This window comes from Zophobas morio, unplaced genomic scaffold, assembly GCF_036711695.1.
Source record: "Zophobas morio isolate AGI-343-1 ecotype UQ-CSIRO unplaced genomic scaffold, CSIRO_AGI_Zmor_V1 ptg000002l, whole genome shotgun sequence".
Taxonomy (NCBI): domain Eukaryota; kingdom Metazoa; phylum Arthropoda; class Insecta; order Coleoptera; family Tenebrionidae; genus Zophobas; species Zophobas morio.
The window spans coordinates 292,128-312,682 of NW_026972107.1; the positions used below are offsets into that span (position 1 = coordinate 292,128).

At 30.7% G+C, this 20,555-nt stretch overlaps 1 protein-coding gene across 2 annotated transcripts in view; it reads right to left on the bottom strand.

Annotated features, from left to right (window-relative positions):
- LOC135123038 (apoptosis-stimulating of p53 protein 2) overlaps positions 1-20,555 on the bottom strand; it is a 223,369-nt gene that overhangs the window by 190,902 nt on the left and 11,912 nt on the right. For both annotated transcript variants that reach the window (XM_064047560.1, XM_064047539.1), the window contains exon 2: positions 19,636-19,723. In XM_064047560.1, the coding sequence (XP_063903630.1) occupies positions 19,636-19,710 (75 nt within the window). In that variant the 5' untranslated portion in view covers positions 19,711-19,723. The remainder of the gene's footprint in view (positions 1-19,635; positions 19,724-20,555) is intronic.

Sequence of the window (20,555 nt, forward strand, 5' to 3'; positions counted from 1 at the left end):
CCTACACATGTAGTTTACAACTCTGAATCGACTTTTCACCCGAAACGTCCAGATTTTTGGAAAAAAAATCAAAATTATAAAACAACATTTTGAAATTTAATTTTTAATCTGCTAACCAGAATGCTTTGAAATGTTGCAGATGTTTTAAGGCTATAAAGAGCATCATAAATCTTTAGTCAAAAAATATTTGCTTATCCCCTCCAAAAACTTGATGACGTCAGCTCAAAAGTTTGTGGAATAAATCATATCTAAAATGTACAAAATATGATGAGTCTGTACTTGTGAACTATCACTCCATTAATATTTTTTGGATTTGCATATACAGGGTGACTCAAAAAAATTAATGAATGCGTAAATATATTTTATTGATTTAATCAGGAACTACAAAACCGAATGCTCTGAAATCTTGCAGATGTTTTAAGGTCATAAAGAGCATAATAAATGTTTAGTCAAAATATATTTGCTTATCCCCTCCAAAAACTTGATGACGTCAGCTCGAAAGTTTGCCGAATAAATCATATCTAAAATGTACAAAATATGATGAGCCTGTACTTGTCATTTATCACTCCATTCATATTTTTTGGATTTGCATATACAGAGTGACTCAAAAAAATTAATGAATGCGTAAATTTATTTTATTGATTTAATCAGGAACTACAAAACCGAATGCTTTGAAATCTTGCAGATGTTTTAAGGTTATAAAGAGCATAATAAATTTTTAGTCAAAATATATTTGGTTATCTTCTACAAAAAACTGATGACGTCAGCTCAAAAGTTTGCCGAATAAATCGTATCTAAAATGTACAAAATATGATGAGTTTGTACTTGTGATTTATCATTCCATTCATACTTTTGGATTTGCATATGCAGGGTGACTCAAAAAAATTAATGAAGGCGTGAATTTATTTTATCGATTTAATCAGGAATTACAAAACCGAATGCTTTGAAATCTTGGGAATATTTTAAAGTTATTATAAGCATGGTAAACTTTTGTTCAAAATGTATTTGTTCATCCCTCCTAAAAAAATTGATGACGTCACCCTTAAATTTTGCTGAATAAATCCTATCTAAAATGCAAAAAATACGATGAGTTTGTACTTGTGATTTATCATTCCATTCATATTTTTTAGATTTTCTTAAGAGGTGGTTCAAAAAAATTAATGAAGTCAATTTATTTTATTGATTAAATTAAAGGCAACACTTATTATTAGTATTACAACCCAACCAACCCAATTTGGTAGACACAAAATTTGTTAAAGGAAAAACTCGGTTGAAACATAAGGGTAGCACGCTTATTTACATCGACTTTAACATTACAGACCTGCATTTGTTTTATGCGTTCACTTGATTCCGCGAATGTGAAATAGACATGTTTATAATCAACCAATTGTGAATTTCACCGTCAAGAATTAAAATAAAACCCAATGTTTTATATAATAAGCGGAAGTCGAAGCAATAAAACCGACGGTCGTTTTGTTTACAGTTTCTGTGTTTGGCTCTCACGTATGCTGTTACGCCTGTCATCTTAAATTAACAATGTTTATACATACACGATTTTCAGTTGCCTCTGATACGTAGGTATACGTGAGTAAATTGTTTCGTTATTTTATTGATTATTACAAATCAATATTCAAACGACCGAATTCATTTTCCCGAAAATTTGAGAATATAATAATTTTATTCTTAGTATTACACTACATCTATCCCAACTGATATACGTGTCCTTGCAAAAATGTTGATGACGTCATCGCAATTTTTTTTTAAATTCCCACTACAAAAATGTAATGAGAAAAAAAACACAATAGGCATGCAGTCGTCAAGTTTCCGACAGCGAGGGAAGTACTGTCTAAACTCTTTAGACCAATTTTTTTTTCTTCAGTTTTTCGATTTGCAATTTTTCGAGTTTTCAAGTTTAATATTTTCAATTCTCCAAGTTTTGATTTTTTTTATATCTTGCGATTTTTCGTTTTTTTTTATTTTGGTTATCTTTTCAGTTATTCGATTTTTCAATGTTTCGATTTTAATTTCTTCAGTTTCTCGTTACTTCAATTTTTTAATTTGCAATTTTTCAATGTCTCTTTTTTTTTCGTTTTTTCATTTTCAAGATGTGCGACTCTTCAATTTTTCATTTTTAAATTTTTCAGTTTTCAGATTTTGCAATTTCTCCAGATTCCAATTTTTAAATTTTCACTTTTTGGATTTTTCAATTTTTTGATTTTTTCCAATGTTTATTTTTTTTGTTAGTACTTGCTCAGATAAGACTGAATTTGGAAAATCACATATCCTCTAAGCAAACAGAGGGTGGGTGGGCGGGCCTAGTACATGCTAAGATAAAGCTAATTTTGGCCGATCACATACCCTGTAAGAAAATAGAGGGTGGGTGGGCGGAGCTAGTACTTGCCAAGATAAGCATAATAAGATTGAATAGTATTAAGAGTAATCACTGGAAAGAAGAGGGGGGTCGGTGGGCGGGGCTACTGCTTGCTTATAAAACTCTTTGGAAAAACCTAAATTCAGCTCCGCCCACTTCTTGCCTCCATTTCACTGACTTATTTTCAATTTTCAATGATTCAATTTTTCGATTTTTCAATATTAAAATTATAAAATCGAAAGAAATATTGGAAAAATAAAAGAATTGTAAAAAGGACAAATTGTGATATGAAATCGAGAAAACGAAAATCAAAATATCGAGAATATTAAAAACAAAAATCAAGAACTTGCAATATTGAGGAAACGAAAAATTGAAAAATCGAAAAATTAAAAACGAGAAACTGAAAAACCGAAAAATGAAAAATTGTAAAATCGAAAAATTGAAAAACTGAAAATGAAAGAAACTGAAGAAAAAACGAAAAATTGTGATGGAAAATTTTAAATCGAAGAAAACCAAAAAACGAAAAATTCTAATACCAAAACAATTGATCGAAGGTAAATAAATCCAGATTTTTCAAAAAATTATAGAATTTGATTTTGCGAATTTTGTTTTTAACTTCAACCGGTTTTCCAGGATCGCCAATTGAAATATCACAATTTTGAAAATATCCAAAAAATTGGGATTTCACTCCGAATATTTCGAAAATATTGCCCCGTGAGCCTAAACACGCTATATTTTTGGAATGAGCACGTCAAAATCTACAACCTTGAATATAAAAAAAAAGAAAAATTGGTCGAAGATTATTTCGACAGAATTTCCCTCGGCTCGATTTTGTACTTGAATTTTTCAATTCTTCAATTTTTCTTTTTATTTTTCTTCAGTTTTTCGATTTGCAATTTTTCGAGTTTTTAAGTTTAAAATTTTCAATTTTCCAACTTTTGATTTTTTTTATATCTTGCGATCTTCCGTTTGTTTTTAGTTTGGTTATCTTTTCACTTATTCGATTTTTCAGTGTTTCGATTTTAATTTTTTCAGTTTCTCGTTACTTCAATTTTTCAATTTGCAATTTTTTAATGTCTCTTTTTTTTTCGTTTTTTCATTTTTAAGAAATGCGACTCTTCAGTTTTTCATTTCTAAATTTTTCAGTTTTTCGATTTTCCAATGTTTGGATGTTTCAGTTTTCAGATTTTGCAACTTTTCTATTTGCAATTTCTCGAGTTTCCAATTTTTAAATTCTCACTTTTTGGATTTTTCAATTTTTCGTTTTTTCAATTTTTTGATTTGTTTCAATTTTTTTTTGTTAGTACTTGCTAAGGTAAGACTGATTTTGGTTCCATCATAATTTTCAATTTTCAATTATTCAATTTTTCGATTTTTCAATATTAAAATTATAAAATCGAAAGAAATATTGGAAAAATAAAGAAATTGTTAAACGGAAAAATTGTGATGTAAAATCGAGAAAACGAAAATCAAAATATCGAGAATATTAAAAACAAAAATCAAGAACTTGAAAAATTGAGGAAACGAAAAATTGAAAAATCGAAAAATTAAAAACGAGAAACTGAAAAATCGAAAAATGAAAAATTGTAAAATCGAAAAATTGAAAAACTGAAAATGAAAGAAACTGACAAAAAAAGGAAAAATTGTAATGGAAAATTTTAAATCGAAGAAAACCAAAAAACGAAAAATTCTAATACCAAAAAAATTGATCGAAGGTAAATAAATCCAGGTTTTTAAAAAAATTATAGAATTTGATTTTGCGAATTTTATTTTTAACTTCAACCGGTTTTCCAGAATCGCCAATTGAAATATCCCAATTTTTTAAAAATCCAAAAAATTCGGATTTCACTCCGAATATTTCTAAAATATTGCCCCGTGAGCCTAAACACGCTATATTTTTGGAATCAGCACGTCAAAATCTACAACCTTGAATATGAAAAAAAAAAGAAAAAATTGATCGAAGATTATTTGGACAGAATTTCTCTCGCCTCGATTTTGTACTTGAATTTTTCAATTCTTCAATTTTTCTTTTTTTTCTTCAGTTTTTCGATTTGCAATTTTTCGAGTTTCCAGTTTTTAAATTTTCACATTTTGGATTTTTCAATTTTTACTTCCCGAGCGTAAGCAAAGGAAGTATTGTAATCGAGTCCGTCGGCCGACTCTCTACTTTTACGTTTTCTCGATCTTTCATGACCCCTAGAAGACGAAGAAATAGGTCTCCCATTTCCGTCTGTCTGTCCGTCTGTCCGTCTGTCCGTCTGTCCGTCCGTCTGTCCGTCTGTCCGTCTGTCCGTCCGTCTGTCCGTCTGTCCGTCCGTCTGTCCGTCTGTCCGTCCGTCTGTCCGTCTGTTGTCCCGGATTTTTATTAGACAGATAATCTCCGAAAGTACTCGACCGATTGTTGTGAAATTTTGTACTTATATTAAGAATATCATGTAGATGGTAAAACGCTAACCAAAATTTGTCTAATCATCCCCACCACTAATGCGATGACGTCACTTCAAAATTGTACATAGTAAATGGGTTTTCAATTGTATAAAATAACATAGTCCTACACATGTAGTTTACAACTCCGAATCGACTTTTCACCCGAAACGTCCAGATTTTTGGAAAAAAAATCAAAATTATAAAACAACATTTTGAAATTTAATTTTTAATCTGCTAACCAGAATGCTTTGAAATGTTGCAGATGTTTTAAGGCTATAAAGAGCATCATAAATCTTTAGTCAAAAAATATTTGCTTACCCCCTCCAAAAACTTGATGACGTCAGCTCAAAAGTTTGTGGAATAAATCATATCTAAAATGTACAAAATATGATGAGTCTGTACTTGTGATCTATCACTCCATTCATATTTTTTGGATTTGCATATACAGGGTGACTCAAAAAAATTAATGAATGCGTAAATATATTTTATTGATTTAATCAGGAACTACAAAACCGAATGCTCTGAAATCTTGCAGATGTTTTAAGGTCATAAAGAGCATAATAAATGTTTAGTCAAAATATATTTGCTTATCCCCTCCAAAAACTTGATGACGTCAGCTCGAAAGTTTGCCGAATAAATCTTATCTAAACTGTACAAAATATGATGAGTCTGTACTTGTAATTTATCACTCCATTCATATTTTTTGGATTTGCATATACAGGGTGACTCAAAAAAATTAATGAATGCGTAAATTTATTTTTTCGATTTAATCATGAACTGCAAAACCGAATGCTTTGAAATCTTGCAGATGTTTTAAGGTTATAAAGAGCATAATAAATGTTTAGTCAAAATACATTTGCTTATCCCCTCCAAAAAATTGATGACGTCAGCTCGAAAGTTTGCCGAATAAATCATATCTAAAATGTACAAAATATGATGAGTCTGTACTTGTGATCTATCACTCCATTCATATTTTTTGGATTTGCATATACAGGGTGACTCAAAAAAATTAATGAATGCGTAAATTTATTTTACTGATTTACTCAGAAACAACAAAACCGAATTCTTTGAAATCCACTGCGAAAAAAAAAACATAATAGGCATGCAGTCGTCACGTTTCCGACAGCGAGGGAAGTACTGTCGAAACTCTTTAGACCAATTTTTTGATTTGTTTCAATTTTATTTTTTTTTATTAGTACTTGCTAAAATAAGACTTATTTTGGCAAATCACATATCCTCGAAGCAAAGAGAGGGTGGGTGGGCGGGCCTAGTACATGCTAAGATAAAACTAATTTTGGCAAATCACCTACCTTGTAAGAAAATAGAGGGTGGGTGGGCGGGGCTAGTACTTGCCAAGATAAGCAAGATAAGATTGAATAGTAATTAAGAGTAATCACTGGAATGAAGAGGGGGGTCGGTGGGCGGGGCTGCTGCTTGCTTATAAAACTCTTTGGAAAAACCTAAATTAAGCTCCACCCACTTCTTGTCTCCAGTTCACTGATTTATTTTTAATTTTCAATTATTCAATTTTTCGATTTTCCAATATTAAAATTATAAAATCGAAAGAAATATTGGAAAAATAAAGGAATTGTAAAAAGGAAAAATTGTGATATGAAATCGAGAAAACGAAAATCAAAATATCGAGGATATTAAAAACAAAAATCAAGAACTTGAAAATTTGAAAAATCGAAAAATTAAAAACGAGAAACTGAAAAATCGAAAAATGAAAAACTGTAAAATCGAAAAATTGAAAAACTGAAAAGGAAAGAAATTGAAAAAAACGAAAAATACCAAAAAAATTGATCGAAGGTAAATAAATCCAGATTTTTCAAAAAATTATAGAATTTGATTTTGCCAATTTTTATTTTTAACTTCAACCGGTTTTCCAGAATCGCCAATTGAAATATCCCAATTTTTAAAAAATCCAAAAAATTCGGAATTGATTCCGAATATTTCGAAAATATTGCCCCGTGGACCTAAACACGCTATATTTTTGGAATCGGCACGTCAAAATCTATAGCCTTGAATATGAAAAAAAAAAGAAAAAATTGGTCGAAGATTATTTCGACAGAACTTCCCTCGCCTCGATTTAATGCTTGAATTTTTCAGTTCTTCAATTTTTCTTTTTTTTTCAGTTTTAATATTTGCAACTTTCCGTTTTTTTTATTTTGGTTATCATTTCACTAATTCAATTTGCTCTCTCGTAAATTAAAACAAAAGCCCGAAATAAATTACACCGTGTGTGTTTTTTCCCGCACTTTGTTTATTTAATTTTTGTTGGTGTTGTGCTGCGTATTTAATCCACCGTTGGTCTAGTAATTTATGGAGTGTTTAATTATCGTTGTATGTAGGAAAATATTTGAGTTCCTTTATCGGTGAAATTTACTGACTCTCTGGTGAAATGTGAATAAACCGAGATGTTTGAAATGGGGCGTTTTTTGTTATTTTATCGCCGTTGGGGGTAAATAAAAGCTTAAGAAAATGTCTGCAACATGCGAATGCGTTCTGGCGGATTTTTCAGTTGCTGAAAGGGGTTTAGCAGTTTACTCTTTACTATACAAACAGCCGTAATTCACTGCTAAGTAATCCCCTATTTCACCACCATTTTGATTTATCCGCCTCACACAACTGAAACGTGTGAAGCTGTATCAAACTTCACAGGCGACATCAAAACCAAACAATCCGCGGAATTTTCGCATATTCAGACGTTGAACAACAGAAATGTTAAATTTTTCATAATTCGTCGAAGAAAAGTCCCTTTGAAAAGCTCGGTCGCTATTAATTCCAATACATCGCCGAGATTTACTGTTGCAACAACACCGTGTTTCCAAGAAGGAAATAACAAGCGGCTCAGCGGATTTTTGCAGGAGCAACGCCGCTTTATCTCGAGCCGTATAAAATCGAAATGTCGATTCCGCTCACATAGAAATTGTCGTCTAACTGTCCGTCTAACTGACCATAAACTTAATGGGCCTAAACGGAGAGGCTCGAGCAGAACTTTTCCATGTGCAATTATAGTTACGTTGGACGTGTACATAGCTTGAATGCAAATGCGGGGCGAAAGTGTCATTAGTGAGGTATTGGGCGAATTCGGCCGGTTTACCTTGCGGAAATGGAAACAGAAACGATGGGAAATGTGCCCAGAATGTTCCATCTCCAATTTATATTGAATGCATGTTGCAATATTATCGTTAAGTATTATGTCGAATTGAGCAATCGCGCTCCAGAGCATCCCCTTTTCGTCGGCATTTGGCCAAAACCCCTCGAACAACATCCTTTCAATAGGTTATTTCGTTCCGAATAATTCGATGGAGAGCTTAGTGAACGCTCCCAGTAATAAACGTTCCAATAAATCCGATAGTCCTCGAAACGAACAAATCGTTTTTTAATGGGCGCCGCTCAACGTCGTCTAAATGTTAGTTTCATATCTTTCCGAATCAATTTTCAATTTTCGCTCTTTACGAGCGAAAGCGGCATCTTCTCGATCGCCATTGTTTCGATCAATTGGACATCTTCCTTCCGCATTCCGGAACGTTCTCCCCACGCAAATTAATCCGATTTGTTAGGGGTGTCGGAGCTAATTTATTAAGTCGGCTCGCAAGATTGATCGAGCCGCTCCAAAAATAACGGACTCGATCGGTGATTTATCACGTGTTCGCCGAAAAACCATATTTTCGATGGTTATTAATCGATCACGGCAAGTTTGACGCCGACTTGGAAGTTCCGGAAGAAGTGCAGATTTTTTGCTGCAAAGGGCAAAAGTCAAGGCGAGCGTTGTTTTGGAGGAGCGCTTCAAAGTTACCGGAACTTCCGGAAGTGGTGTCATAGATATTGGCAATCAAATTTAACAAAAAAAGAGGGTTGGGTTCAGAAACGAGAAATTCCACCTAATGGGGTATTACCAGTGGCGTAGCTAACTTCCACTGTTGTTGTTTCAAGTTCTTCATTTTTTTTTATACCATTTTCCCGATTTTTACTTCCCGAGCGTAAGCAAAGGAAGTATTGTAATCGAGTCCGTCGGCCGACTCTCTACTTTTACGTTTTCTCGATCTTTCATGACCCCTAGAAGACGAAGAAATAGGTCTCCCATTTCCGTCTGTCTGTCCGTCTGTCCGTCTGTCCGTCTGTCCGTCTGTCCGTCTGTCCGTTTGTCCGTCTGTCCGTCTGTCCGTCTGTCCGTCTGTCCGTCTGTTGTCACGGATTTTTATTAGACAGATAATCTTCGAAAGTACTCGACCGATTGTTGTGAAATTTTGTACTTATATTAAGAATATCATGTAGATGGTAAAACGCTAACCAAAATTTGTCGAATCATCCCCACCACTAAACCGATGACGTCACTTCAAAATTGTACATAGTAAATGGGTTTTCAATTGTATAAAATAACATAGTCCTACACATGTAGTTTACAACTCTGAATCGACTTTTCACCCGAAACGTCCAGATTTTTGGAAAAAAAATCAAAATTATATAACAACATTTTGAAATTTAATTTTTAATCTGCTAACCAGAATGCTTTGAAATGTTGCAGATGTTTTAAGGCTATAAAGAGCATCATAAATCTTTAGTCAAAAAATATTTGCTTATCCCCTCCAAAAACTTGATGACGTCAGCTCAAAAGTTTGTGGAATAAATCATATCTAAAATGTACAAAATATGATGAGCCTGTACTTGTCATTTATCACTCCATTCATATTTTTTGGATTTGCATATACAGAGTGACTCAAAAAAATTAATGAATGCGTAAATTTATTTTATTGATTTAATCAGGAACTACAAAACCGAATGCTTTGAAATCTTGCAGATGTTTTAAGGTTATAAAGAGCATAATAAATTTTTAGTCAAAATATATTTGGTTATCTTCTACAAAAAACTGATGACGTCAGCTCAAAAGTTTTCCGAATAAATCGCATCTAAAATGTACAAAATATGATGAGTCTGTACTTGTGATTTATCATTCCATTCATATTTTTGGATTTGCATATGCAGGGTGACTGAAAAAAATTAATGAAGGCGTGAATTTATTTTATCGATTTAATCAGGAATTACAAAACCGAATGCTTTGAAATCTTGGGAATATTTTAAAGTTATTATAAGCATGGTAAACTTTTGTTCAAAATGTATTTGTTCATCCCTCCAAAAAAAATTGATGACGTCACCCTTAAATTTTGCTGAATAAATCCTATCTAAAATGCAAAAAATATGATGAGTTTGTACTTGTGATTTATCATTCCATTCATATTTTTTAGATTTTCTTAAGAGGTGGTTCAAAAAAATTAATGAAGTCAATTTATTTTATTGATTAAATTAAAGGCAACACTTATTATTAGTATTACACCCCAACCAACCCAATTTGGTAGACACAAAATTTGTTAAAGGAAAAACTCGGTTGAAACATAAGGGTAGCACGCTTATTTACATCGACTTTAACGTTACAGATCTGCATTTGTTTTATGCGGTCACTTGGTTCCGCGAATGCGAAATAGACATGTTTATAATCAACCAATTGTGAATTTCACCGTCAAGAATTAAAATAAAACCCAATGTTTTATATAATAAGCGGAAGTCGAAGCAATAAAACCGACGGTCGTTTTGTTTACAGTTTCTGTGTTTGGCTCTCACGTATGCTCATGGGCGCCCATATGGGGGGGCCAGGGGGGGCCATGGCCCCCCCTGAGATTCTACGTCAATTTCCTTTTTATTTGTCAAATTTAAACTTCAGCACATTTGTAAGAGTAGGTACCTACAACATGCCCTACATTTTCAGTTTTATTGCCACACAAACACAGAAATGTGACAAACTTAGACCATCTGGTTTTGAAACCCTTTGTTCGGCCCAGATTTGCCTGGAAACGTCATAAATCTATCGTTTTTAACCGGTACTGAATTATGGGTTGTTTCATTATTTGCTTTTTACAGTTATTACAAGAGCAAACACTTTATTGCTTATACCCATTCCGTTTTCACTTTTTATATGTGGTGAAGTGACGTTTAAAGACGAACAGTTGTTGAACCGGCGTTTTATTGGCTATAATTATTATTATTTCTTTATTTCAAAATTTGAGCGTAAGTACTCTTCATTAAATTAAATTAAATATCTGTTTAAATTTTAAATTTAATATTTTATTTAGAAACAGAAAAATATAGATATTCGAAAATTCTTCAAGAGAAAAATTACAAATACTGATGATACTTCAGCTAATAAGAACTATAAAATAAGTGACAAGGCTGATCGTGATAGCGGTAATAACGTAACAATGTGCACTAGTGGTGTTATTTATTACTATTGTCTTTGCCATTTCTATTGAAACACCACCTGTTGATTTTGCTTAAAATTTAGCAATTGATAACAGCTTTCGGTTGATTGACAACGGCTTTTAGTTAGAAAATTGTCTGAATATGAACGTTGCCAAATTTACGATTAACAAGTGGTGTTTCAATAGAAATGGCAAACACTTTACTGATGGCGGTTTTTCAGAGTAGCCATCGACGTCGAGTGGAAATTTCGGTTGCTCCAGAACTGTTTCACCAGTGGGCGTACGAACCACAACACAGATAGCATTGAAAATTATTTTAAAATAGGCACTTTTATTCCATACCTGGATCATTTAATTCTTTCCCTAACAACACGATTTTCCGAAACAAAACTGTCACTATACTCATTATTTTCTTTACATCGAAAGAATATGCATAACTTAAAACCAAGTTGCTTTAAAGGGTTGGGCGAATTTTACTCCACTGACAATTTATCAGACGAAATCCAAAATTGGCAGGATTTTGTAAAAATAAAAAACCTTGACAGTAGTATTTTTATGGAAGATTTGCCAAAAGAGCATGTTAGTTTTTTCCAAGTATCAAAAAATTTTTGATTAATTTAATATTTTTATTCAATTTTGACATGTAAACAAACGTTTATTTTGCCGTCAGTAGGCCACTAAAGCTTTGGTTTATCCGGTAGCACCATAAAATTTTTAAACCGCTAGCGAAATAAAATTTTTATTTTGCTGTTTTAAAACCATGGTTACCATTTCTGTAATTTCTCCAGTGTCTTGCTGCTCTTTCCATCTGAGGAACTTTTGATACACTTTCTGATCTGGTCTTTTCTGGGAGCAAGTTTTGTCGTTAGAATCTTGCATGATTTTGCAATTTTTCGATCATTTTAGTTTGTTTAAAATAAACAAACACCGTCGCCAAAGTCACATACTACACACACAGACCTGATATTGTACACTAAATTCTACGCATATAAAACTTTTATTTGGTCGCTGTCAATTCTGACGTTTCTCGCGTCTGAACTTTGAATCACCAATTTTTTCACAATTTGGGACTTGGGGTTGTCAAAATTGAATAAAATTTTGTATTACACTCGCGGTTAAAATGAATGTGTAACTCGCGGTCTTAAGGCGCTCGCGGCATACGCCGCTCTCGCCTTAAACTGACCGCTCATTAAACATTCACTTTAACCGTTTGTATAATAAATAACTATTATAACTTTTTAATTTTAATATTTTACATTTATTTTTGTTAATAATAAGAATAATGTTTTTATAGGGTTATGTGCGAGTGGATTTGATTAATGCAGTTGATGATTAAAATATATATTTGTAACAGTAAAGATTTGTATCATTATATTATTTGTATATACAAGAATAGAGTATATTACAAAAATTTCAGGGTGGCCCCCCCTGAGAATGGTTTCTATGGGCGCCCATGCGTATGCTGTTACGCCTGTCATCTTAAATTAACAATTTTTATACATACACGATTTTTAGTTGCCTCTGATACGTAGGTATACGTGAGTAAATTGTTTCGTTATTTTATTGATTATTACAAATCAATATTCAAACGACCCAATTCATTTTCCCGAAAATTTGAGAATATAATAATTTTATTCTTAGTATTACACTACATCTATCCCAACTGATATACGTGTCCTTGCAAAAATGTTGATGACGTCATCGCATTTTTTTTTTAAATTCCCACTACAAAAATGTAATGAGAAAAAAAACACAATAGGCATGCAGTCGTCAAGTTTCCGACAGCGAGGGAAGTACTGTCTAAACTCTTTAGACCAATTTTTTAATTTACATTTTCTGGATTTGATATCACAATTTTTCGTTTATTCAATTTTTCACATTTTCAATTCCTCGATTTTCCCATTTTCAATATTTAGATTTTACAATAATTTTCGTGTTTTCGACCGCAATTTTTCGATCTTTAAGTTTCTCAATTTTTAATCTTTCGATTTTCTAATTTTCCGTTTCTTCAATTTCTCAAGTTTTTAGATTTGTCGAAGCCTTCATTTTATACTTTTGCGTTTTTTCATTTTGAGTTTTCAATTTTACAATTTTTCTATTTTATAACTTTTCCATTTTGTTTATTCGGAAAGTAGAAAATTCGAAAAATTGAAAAATCGGAAAATTAAAAAATTAGAAAAAATTGAAGAAACAAAAAATTGCAAAATCGATAAAACGGAAAATCGAATGGAATTTGTTTTTGCGATTTTTTAACTTCGATTTTTTAAACTTTTTAATCTGTATTTCAATTTTTCGATTTTTGGAATTTTCTGTTTCTCATATCTAGGTTTATCGATTTTTTTGAGTTTTTCGATTTTTCCGTTTATCTTTTTTAAGTAAATATTTCAATTTTGAATTTTCCGATTTCGGCCTATTTCGATTTCTTGGTTTTTCGATTTTCAAAATTTTCGATTTTTCTAGTATATATTTTAAATTTTCGATTTTTAAAATTTTTCATTTTTCCCTTATATAGTCTTTATGTTTCGATTTCCCGATTTCATATATCAATTTTCCAATTTTAAAAATTTTTCGATTTCTCGATTTTTAAGTTTTCGCTATCTCAATTTTAAACATCGCAATTTTAGGAATTTTTCAATTTCTATATTTTTCAGATTTTCGATATTTTCATTTTCCCGATTTTGTAATTTTCATTTTCTTGATTTTATATCACAGTTTTTCATGTTTCCATTATCTTTATTTTTTCAATGTTTCTTTGGATTTTATAATTTTTTGTTTATTCAATTTTTACATTTTTAATCTTTGATTGAAGTTCTTGATTTCCAATTTTTTTATATTTCGAAGCTTTCATTTTGTACTTTTTCAGTTTTACAATTTTTCTATTTTATAATTTTTCGATTTTGTTTATTCGAAAACTTAAAAACCCGAAAAAATGAAAAATTGAAACAATGAAAAACTAAAAACCGAGAAACTTAAAAATCTAAAAAAAAATTAATGAATCGAAGAATGAGAAAGAAGAAAAACCATTCCAATTGAAAAATTGGAAAATCCAAAAATTGTAAAATCGAAAAATTATAGAATCTTGAAAATTGTAAAGTCCAAAAACTGTGACATTCAAACACCGAAAAATTGAAAAATTCCAAAAACGAAAAACTGAAAAAGGGAACAACTTAAAAATTATAATTATTAGGAGTGTGACATAATTAAAATGAAAACTAGAAAAACTGCAAATGAAAAATTAAAAACCCACAGGAAAAATTGCAAATCGAAAAATTGACGAAATTAAAAACTGTAAACTCGTGAAATTTGCAAACTCTAAAATTTGAAACATCTAAAAGTTGGAAAATCAAAAACTGAAAAATCAAGAAATCGAAAATTTTCAAAAATCGAAATTTTGGAAAATCGAAAAACCGAGGAATTCAAACTGAAAAAAGATCGAGAATTCAAGATGTCGAAAAATCTAAATATCTAAAATTTTAAAAATAGAAAAATTACAATAACGAACAATTTAACATTTAAAAAAACACAAAATCAAAAAGTCGAAAAATCGAGAAATTGCGAAATGGAAAAATGAAAATTTAGAAACACCAAAAATTGAAAAGCATAAAAAAAATCAAAATCGGGTATTCGGAACGTAAAAAAAATAAAATCGAAAAATTGAAAAATTTTAAATTTAAAAAGTCGAAAACTCGAAAAATCGAAAAACTGAAGAAATGAAAAACCAAAAAATGGACAAATTGAAAAATCTCAAAACTGAAAAGTCGAAAAATTGAAAAACCCAAAAATCGATTTCCGGTAAGTCGAAAAATCAAAATTTAAAAAGTTGAGAAATGAAAATATCAAAAAACTGAAAAATATAGACATTCTCAAAATTGAAATGTTGAAAAATTGAGAAATCGAAAACTTGAAAAATCCAGAATCGATAAAAAGAACGAAAAGTAAAAACATTTTAAAATCGAAAAAACAAAAAATCGGGATGTAAGAAATCGAAAATTCCAAAATCGAAAAATTGGAATACACGTTAAAAAGGTTAAAATCAGTAATTTTCATTTGCTTGATTTTAAATCACAATTTTTCATTTTTCCATTATCTTTATTTTTTCAATGTTTCTTTGGATTTTATAATTTTTTGTTTATTCAATTTTTACATTTTCAATCTTTGATTTTTTAAGTTCTTGATTTCCAATTTTTTTATATTTCGAAGCTTTCATTTTGTACTTTTTCAGTTTTACAATTTTTCTATTTTATAATTTTTCGATTTTGTTTATTCGAAAAGTTAAAAACCCGAAAAAATGAAAAATTGAAACAATGAAAAACTAAAAACCGGAGAAACTTAAAAATCTAAAAAAAAAATTAATGAATCGAAGAATGAGAAAGAAGAAAAATCATTCGAATTGAAAAATTGGAAAATCTAAAAATTGTAAAATCGAAAAATTATAGAATCTTGAAAATTGTAAAGTCCAAAAATTGTGACATTCAAACACCGAAAAATTGAAAAATTCCAAAAACGAAAAACTGAAAAAGTGAACAACTTAAAAATTATAATTATTAGGAGTGTTACATAATTAAAATGAAAACTAGAAAAACTGCACAGGAAAAATTGCAAATCGAAAAATTGACGAAATTAAAAACTGTAAACTCGTGAAATTTGCAAACTCTAAAATTTGAAACATCTAAAAGTTGGAAAATCAAAAACCGAAAAATCGAGAAATCGAAAATTTTCAAAAATCGAAAGATTGAAAAATCGAAATTTTGGAAAATCGAAAAACCCAGGAATTCAAACTGAAAAAAGATCGAGAATTCAAGATGTCGAAAAATCTAAATATCTAAAATTTTAAAAATAGAAAAATTACAATAACGAAAAATTTAACATTAAAAAAAAAACACAAAATCAAAAAGTCGAAAAATCGAGAAATTGAGAAATGGAAAAATGAAAATTTAGAAAAACCAAAAATTGAAAAGCATAAAAAAAATCAAAATCGAGTATTCGGAACGTAAAAAAAATAAAATCGAAAAATTGAAAAATTTTAAATTTAAAAATTCGAAAACTCGAAAAACCGAAAAACTGAAGAAATGAAAAACCAAAAATCGACAAATTGAAAAATCCCAAAACTGAAAAGTCGAGAAATTGAAAAACCCAAAAATCGATTTCCGGTAAGTCGAAAAATCAAAATTTAAAAAGTTGAAAAATGAAAATATCAAAAAACTGAATAATATAGACATTCTCAAAATTGAAATGTTGAAAATTGAGAAATCGAAAACTTGAAAAATCCAGAATCGAAAAAAAGAACGAAAAGTAAAAACATTTTAAAATCGAAAAAACGAAAAATCGAGATGTAAGAAATCGAAAATTCCAAAATCGAAGAATTGGAATACACGTTAAAAAGGTTAAAATCAGTAATTTTTATTTTCTTGATTTTATATCACAATTTTTCATTTTTCCATTATCTTTATTTTTTCAATGTTTCTTTGGATTTTATAATTTTTTGTTTATTCAATTTTTTACATTTTCAATCTTTGATTTTTTAAGTTCTTGATTTCCAATTTTTTTATATTTCGAAGCTTTCATTTTGTACTTTTTCAGTTTTACATTTTTTCTATTTTATAATTTTTCGATTTTGTTTATTCGAAAAGTTAAAAACCCGAAAAATTGAAACAATGAAAAACTAAAAACCGAGAAACATAAAAATCTAAAAAAAAAATTAATGAATCGAAGAATGAGAAAGAAGAAAAACCATTCGAATAGAAAAATTGGAAAATCTAAAAATTGTAAAATCGAAAAATTATAGAATCTTGAAAATTGTAAAGTCCAAAAACTGTGACATTCAAACACCGAAAAATTGAAAAATTCCAAAAACGAAAAACTGAAAAAGTGAACAACTTTAAAAATTGTAATTATTAGGAGTGTTACATAATTAAAATGAAAACTAGAAAAACTGCAAATGAAAAATTGAAAACCCACAGGAAAAATTGCAAATCGAAAAATTGACGAAATTAAAAACTGTAAACTCGTGAAATTTGCAAACTCTAAAATTTGAAACATCTAAAAGTTGGAAAATCAAAAACTGAAAAATCGAGAAATCGAAAATTTTCAAAAATCGAAAGATTGGAAAATCGAAAAACCGAGGAATTCAAACTGAAAAAAGATCGAGAATTCAAGATGTCGAAAAATCTAAATATCTAAAATTTAAAAAATAGAAAAATTGCAATAACGAAAAATTTAACATTAAAAAAAACACAAAATCAAAAAGTAAAAAAATCGAGAAATTGAGAAATGGAAAAATGAAAATTTAGAAAAACCAAAAATTGAAAAGCATAAAAAAAATCAAAATCGGGTATTCGGAACGTAAAAAAAATAAAATCGAAAATTTGAAAAATTTTAAATTTAAAAAGTCGAAAACTCGAAAAACCGAAAAACTGAAGACATGAAAAACCAAAAAATCGACAAATTGAAAAATCTCAAAACTGAAAAGTCGAAAAATTGAAAAACCCAAAAGTCGATTTCCGGTAAGTCGAAAAATCAAAATTTAAAAAGTTGAAAAATGAAAATATCAAAAAACTGAATAATATAGACATTCTCAAAATTGAAATGTTGAAAAATTGAGAAATCGAAAACTTGAAAAATCCAGAATCGAAAAAAAGAACGAAAAGTAAAAACATTTTAAAATCGAAAAAACGAAAAATCGAGATGTAAGAAATCGAAAATTCCAAAATCGAAAAATTGGAATACACGTTAAAAAGGTTAAAATCGGGAGATCGAAGCATAACAAAACATAAAATCGAAAATGGAGAATTTTAAAAATCTAAAAACTTGAAGAAATAAAAAATAGAAAAGTGGAAAAGCCGAGAAATCGAAATTAAAAAATTGAGACATCAAAAGATCCGAGAAATGGAGAAATCGAAAAACCGGAAAATTTAAAACTGAAATACATATTTAAACTTAAAAAAAAAACGATAAATCAAAATATTCAAAATTCGAAAAATCAGAAATTTTAAAAATCGAAAGATCGAGAAATCGATATATCAAAAAATTAAAAAAAAAAAAATAATTAAAAGATATTGAAAAATCCCAAAATTGGAACAACTAAAACTTGAGAAATCGAAAAACTGAAAAATCGATAAATTGGAAAGAGGAAAAATCGAAAAATCAAAGAATTGATTAATAGAGAAATTGAGAAATGTAAAAATGAATTTTTTTTTTTAATTGCAAAAATTGTAAAACTAAAAATCGAGAAATCAAGAAATCGAAAAATTGTAATTCAATTTTGTTTTATTTTTCCACAAAAATTTCGATGTCGAAGATAAAAATTCAACACGGATTCATAGACCGTAGGTACACTGTTACTTTTTTTTTTAATTTATATAACATTTATTTGACAAAATTGTAGAACTGAAGAAACGAAAAATAGAAACATTGAAAAACTAGAAATCGAGAAAAAATTAATGAATCAAAGAACGAATTAAATCGAAAAATGTTCGTAAAGTCCAAAAACTAACATTCAAAGATCGAAAAATTAAAAAACTCCAAAAACGAAAAATTGAAAAAGTGAACAACTCTAATAAAAATTATAATTATTATTACATATCTAAAATGAAAATTAGAAAAGCTGCAAATCAAAAATTGAAGAAACGAAAAATTGAAAACAAAAAAAATTGAAAAATCCAAAACATATAGCGGTTACGTTACGGTCTGCGCCCCTTTTGACGCTGCGCCCCCCCCCCCCCCCCCATTGCGGGATCTGCGGGGGTGCTATTTACGCCACTGGGTATTACATTAATAATTTGAATATGTACCTACAATGAGTACTTCCAGTGTATCAAACCGAGTCTTCGCTTACCGAGGCTCTCGAGTGGAAACTCCAGAGTCAACCCGACCCGGAATCGGTGAACTGAGAGCGTTTAATATTCGTTGTGAGAACTTGAAAACACATGCACTCGAGCTATGCGCTTCTGGAAAATATCTATTTCTATTCACATCGAATCTAAAATGAATATCCCATTACAGTTTACAAGTGGATTTTATGGTGTGTATTTCGATATCTACCGGCTTTTGCTTTATCCGGTTTGTAAAACGAGCCAGCGAAAAGCGGCATTTCGAGAAAATTAAAATCCGCGGAAATGTGGCCGACGCAAAAGTCGACGTCCTCTCCATAATTACACAATATATTTTTATTCGACTTTAAATTTCACATTTTTTTATTTATGGCGCCATAAATTTCGTCAACGGGAGAGGAACGTATTTTCTTCGGAGACTGCAGTCTTCCGAATTTATGAAAGGCACTAATTAAAAAAATACTTGTCGCAGATAACGAAGGTTGTTAAAAAGCCATAACGTCGGACGAGTTTATGGCACGATCCGCTAAATTCGTCAACGTGTTTCGTCAAAGCAAGGACTGCAAAGTCAAAAATTGTGTAGACGTTGTGGTCGCAAAAAAATAGTAATTCCATCAGCGGGAAATAAACCAAGCGCGGTATTTTTTGTCTTGCAATGAAAGCAAAAAGCTCTGTTTAATTTGACTTGAAAGCTTCGAAGTGCGAGCTCGCCGAGAAACAGATACAGCAGAAATTACGCTAATTAACTTACCGGCACAATCGGCGACATCTGTTGACCATCCTCCCCGAAATTATCGATTGCGTATCCATTTAAGGCCAAGGCCATGCCACTTCTTCATCTACGGAAAAACAAAAAATTAATTACGAATTCACCACCGGCGAAACCTCACTAGCGTTCGTCTACCCCTTTCCGAAACTCGACTCTGAGTAAGAAGTGTGTCTAACATTCCACCAGAAGCCATTCCCGATATTAGGTTTCAGCTTATTAAATTACTCGAAGCTCTACCAAGCTCATTTCATTAGGAGTTTTATTTTTCGAAAAAAGTCTACAAATCACGGCGAGAGCAGATTGCGTAATCATTTCGCGTTTCGCACACTTATTACACTTATTATAGGTGGGATGCAGGAAAAAGTGCTAAATTGACCGTGGAAGATCTAACATGCCATAACTTTAGTATTTTTATCGCGCAGTCACTTTGTTTCCAGGCTGTATTAGAGAACGAGATCCAGTTTCCAGCTCGTTATTATGGTAATCGGGAGAGATATGATCGACGAATGGGTCCATGGTAGCGCTGGGTGAGTTTTATAGACAAAATAGGTACATCTAGAAGAATGTTAACACCTCCGCGACCGAAAGCGAAACCCTTTCATCCCTCAGCGCCTCAACCCTCTCATCTTTGAGTTTTTGTTGCCGGTTTGTGGTGGCTCCAGCCGCACAGTAAATACTTGAGGTTTAATAAGAGAACGCAAGCCTCTAAGACTTCCACACTTATATTCTAATACATCTAACGTGGCATCCGAAAGTTCTGGGCAAACTTCTCGAAACTTTGCGACTACACGAATACCAACAAGTATTCGTAGTGTTTACAACAAGGGAATTGATTATACGATACGAACTTGCGACTTACATATAACACAGCGAAAAGTTACGGAGGACTTTATCTATGTGCT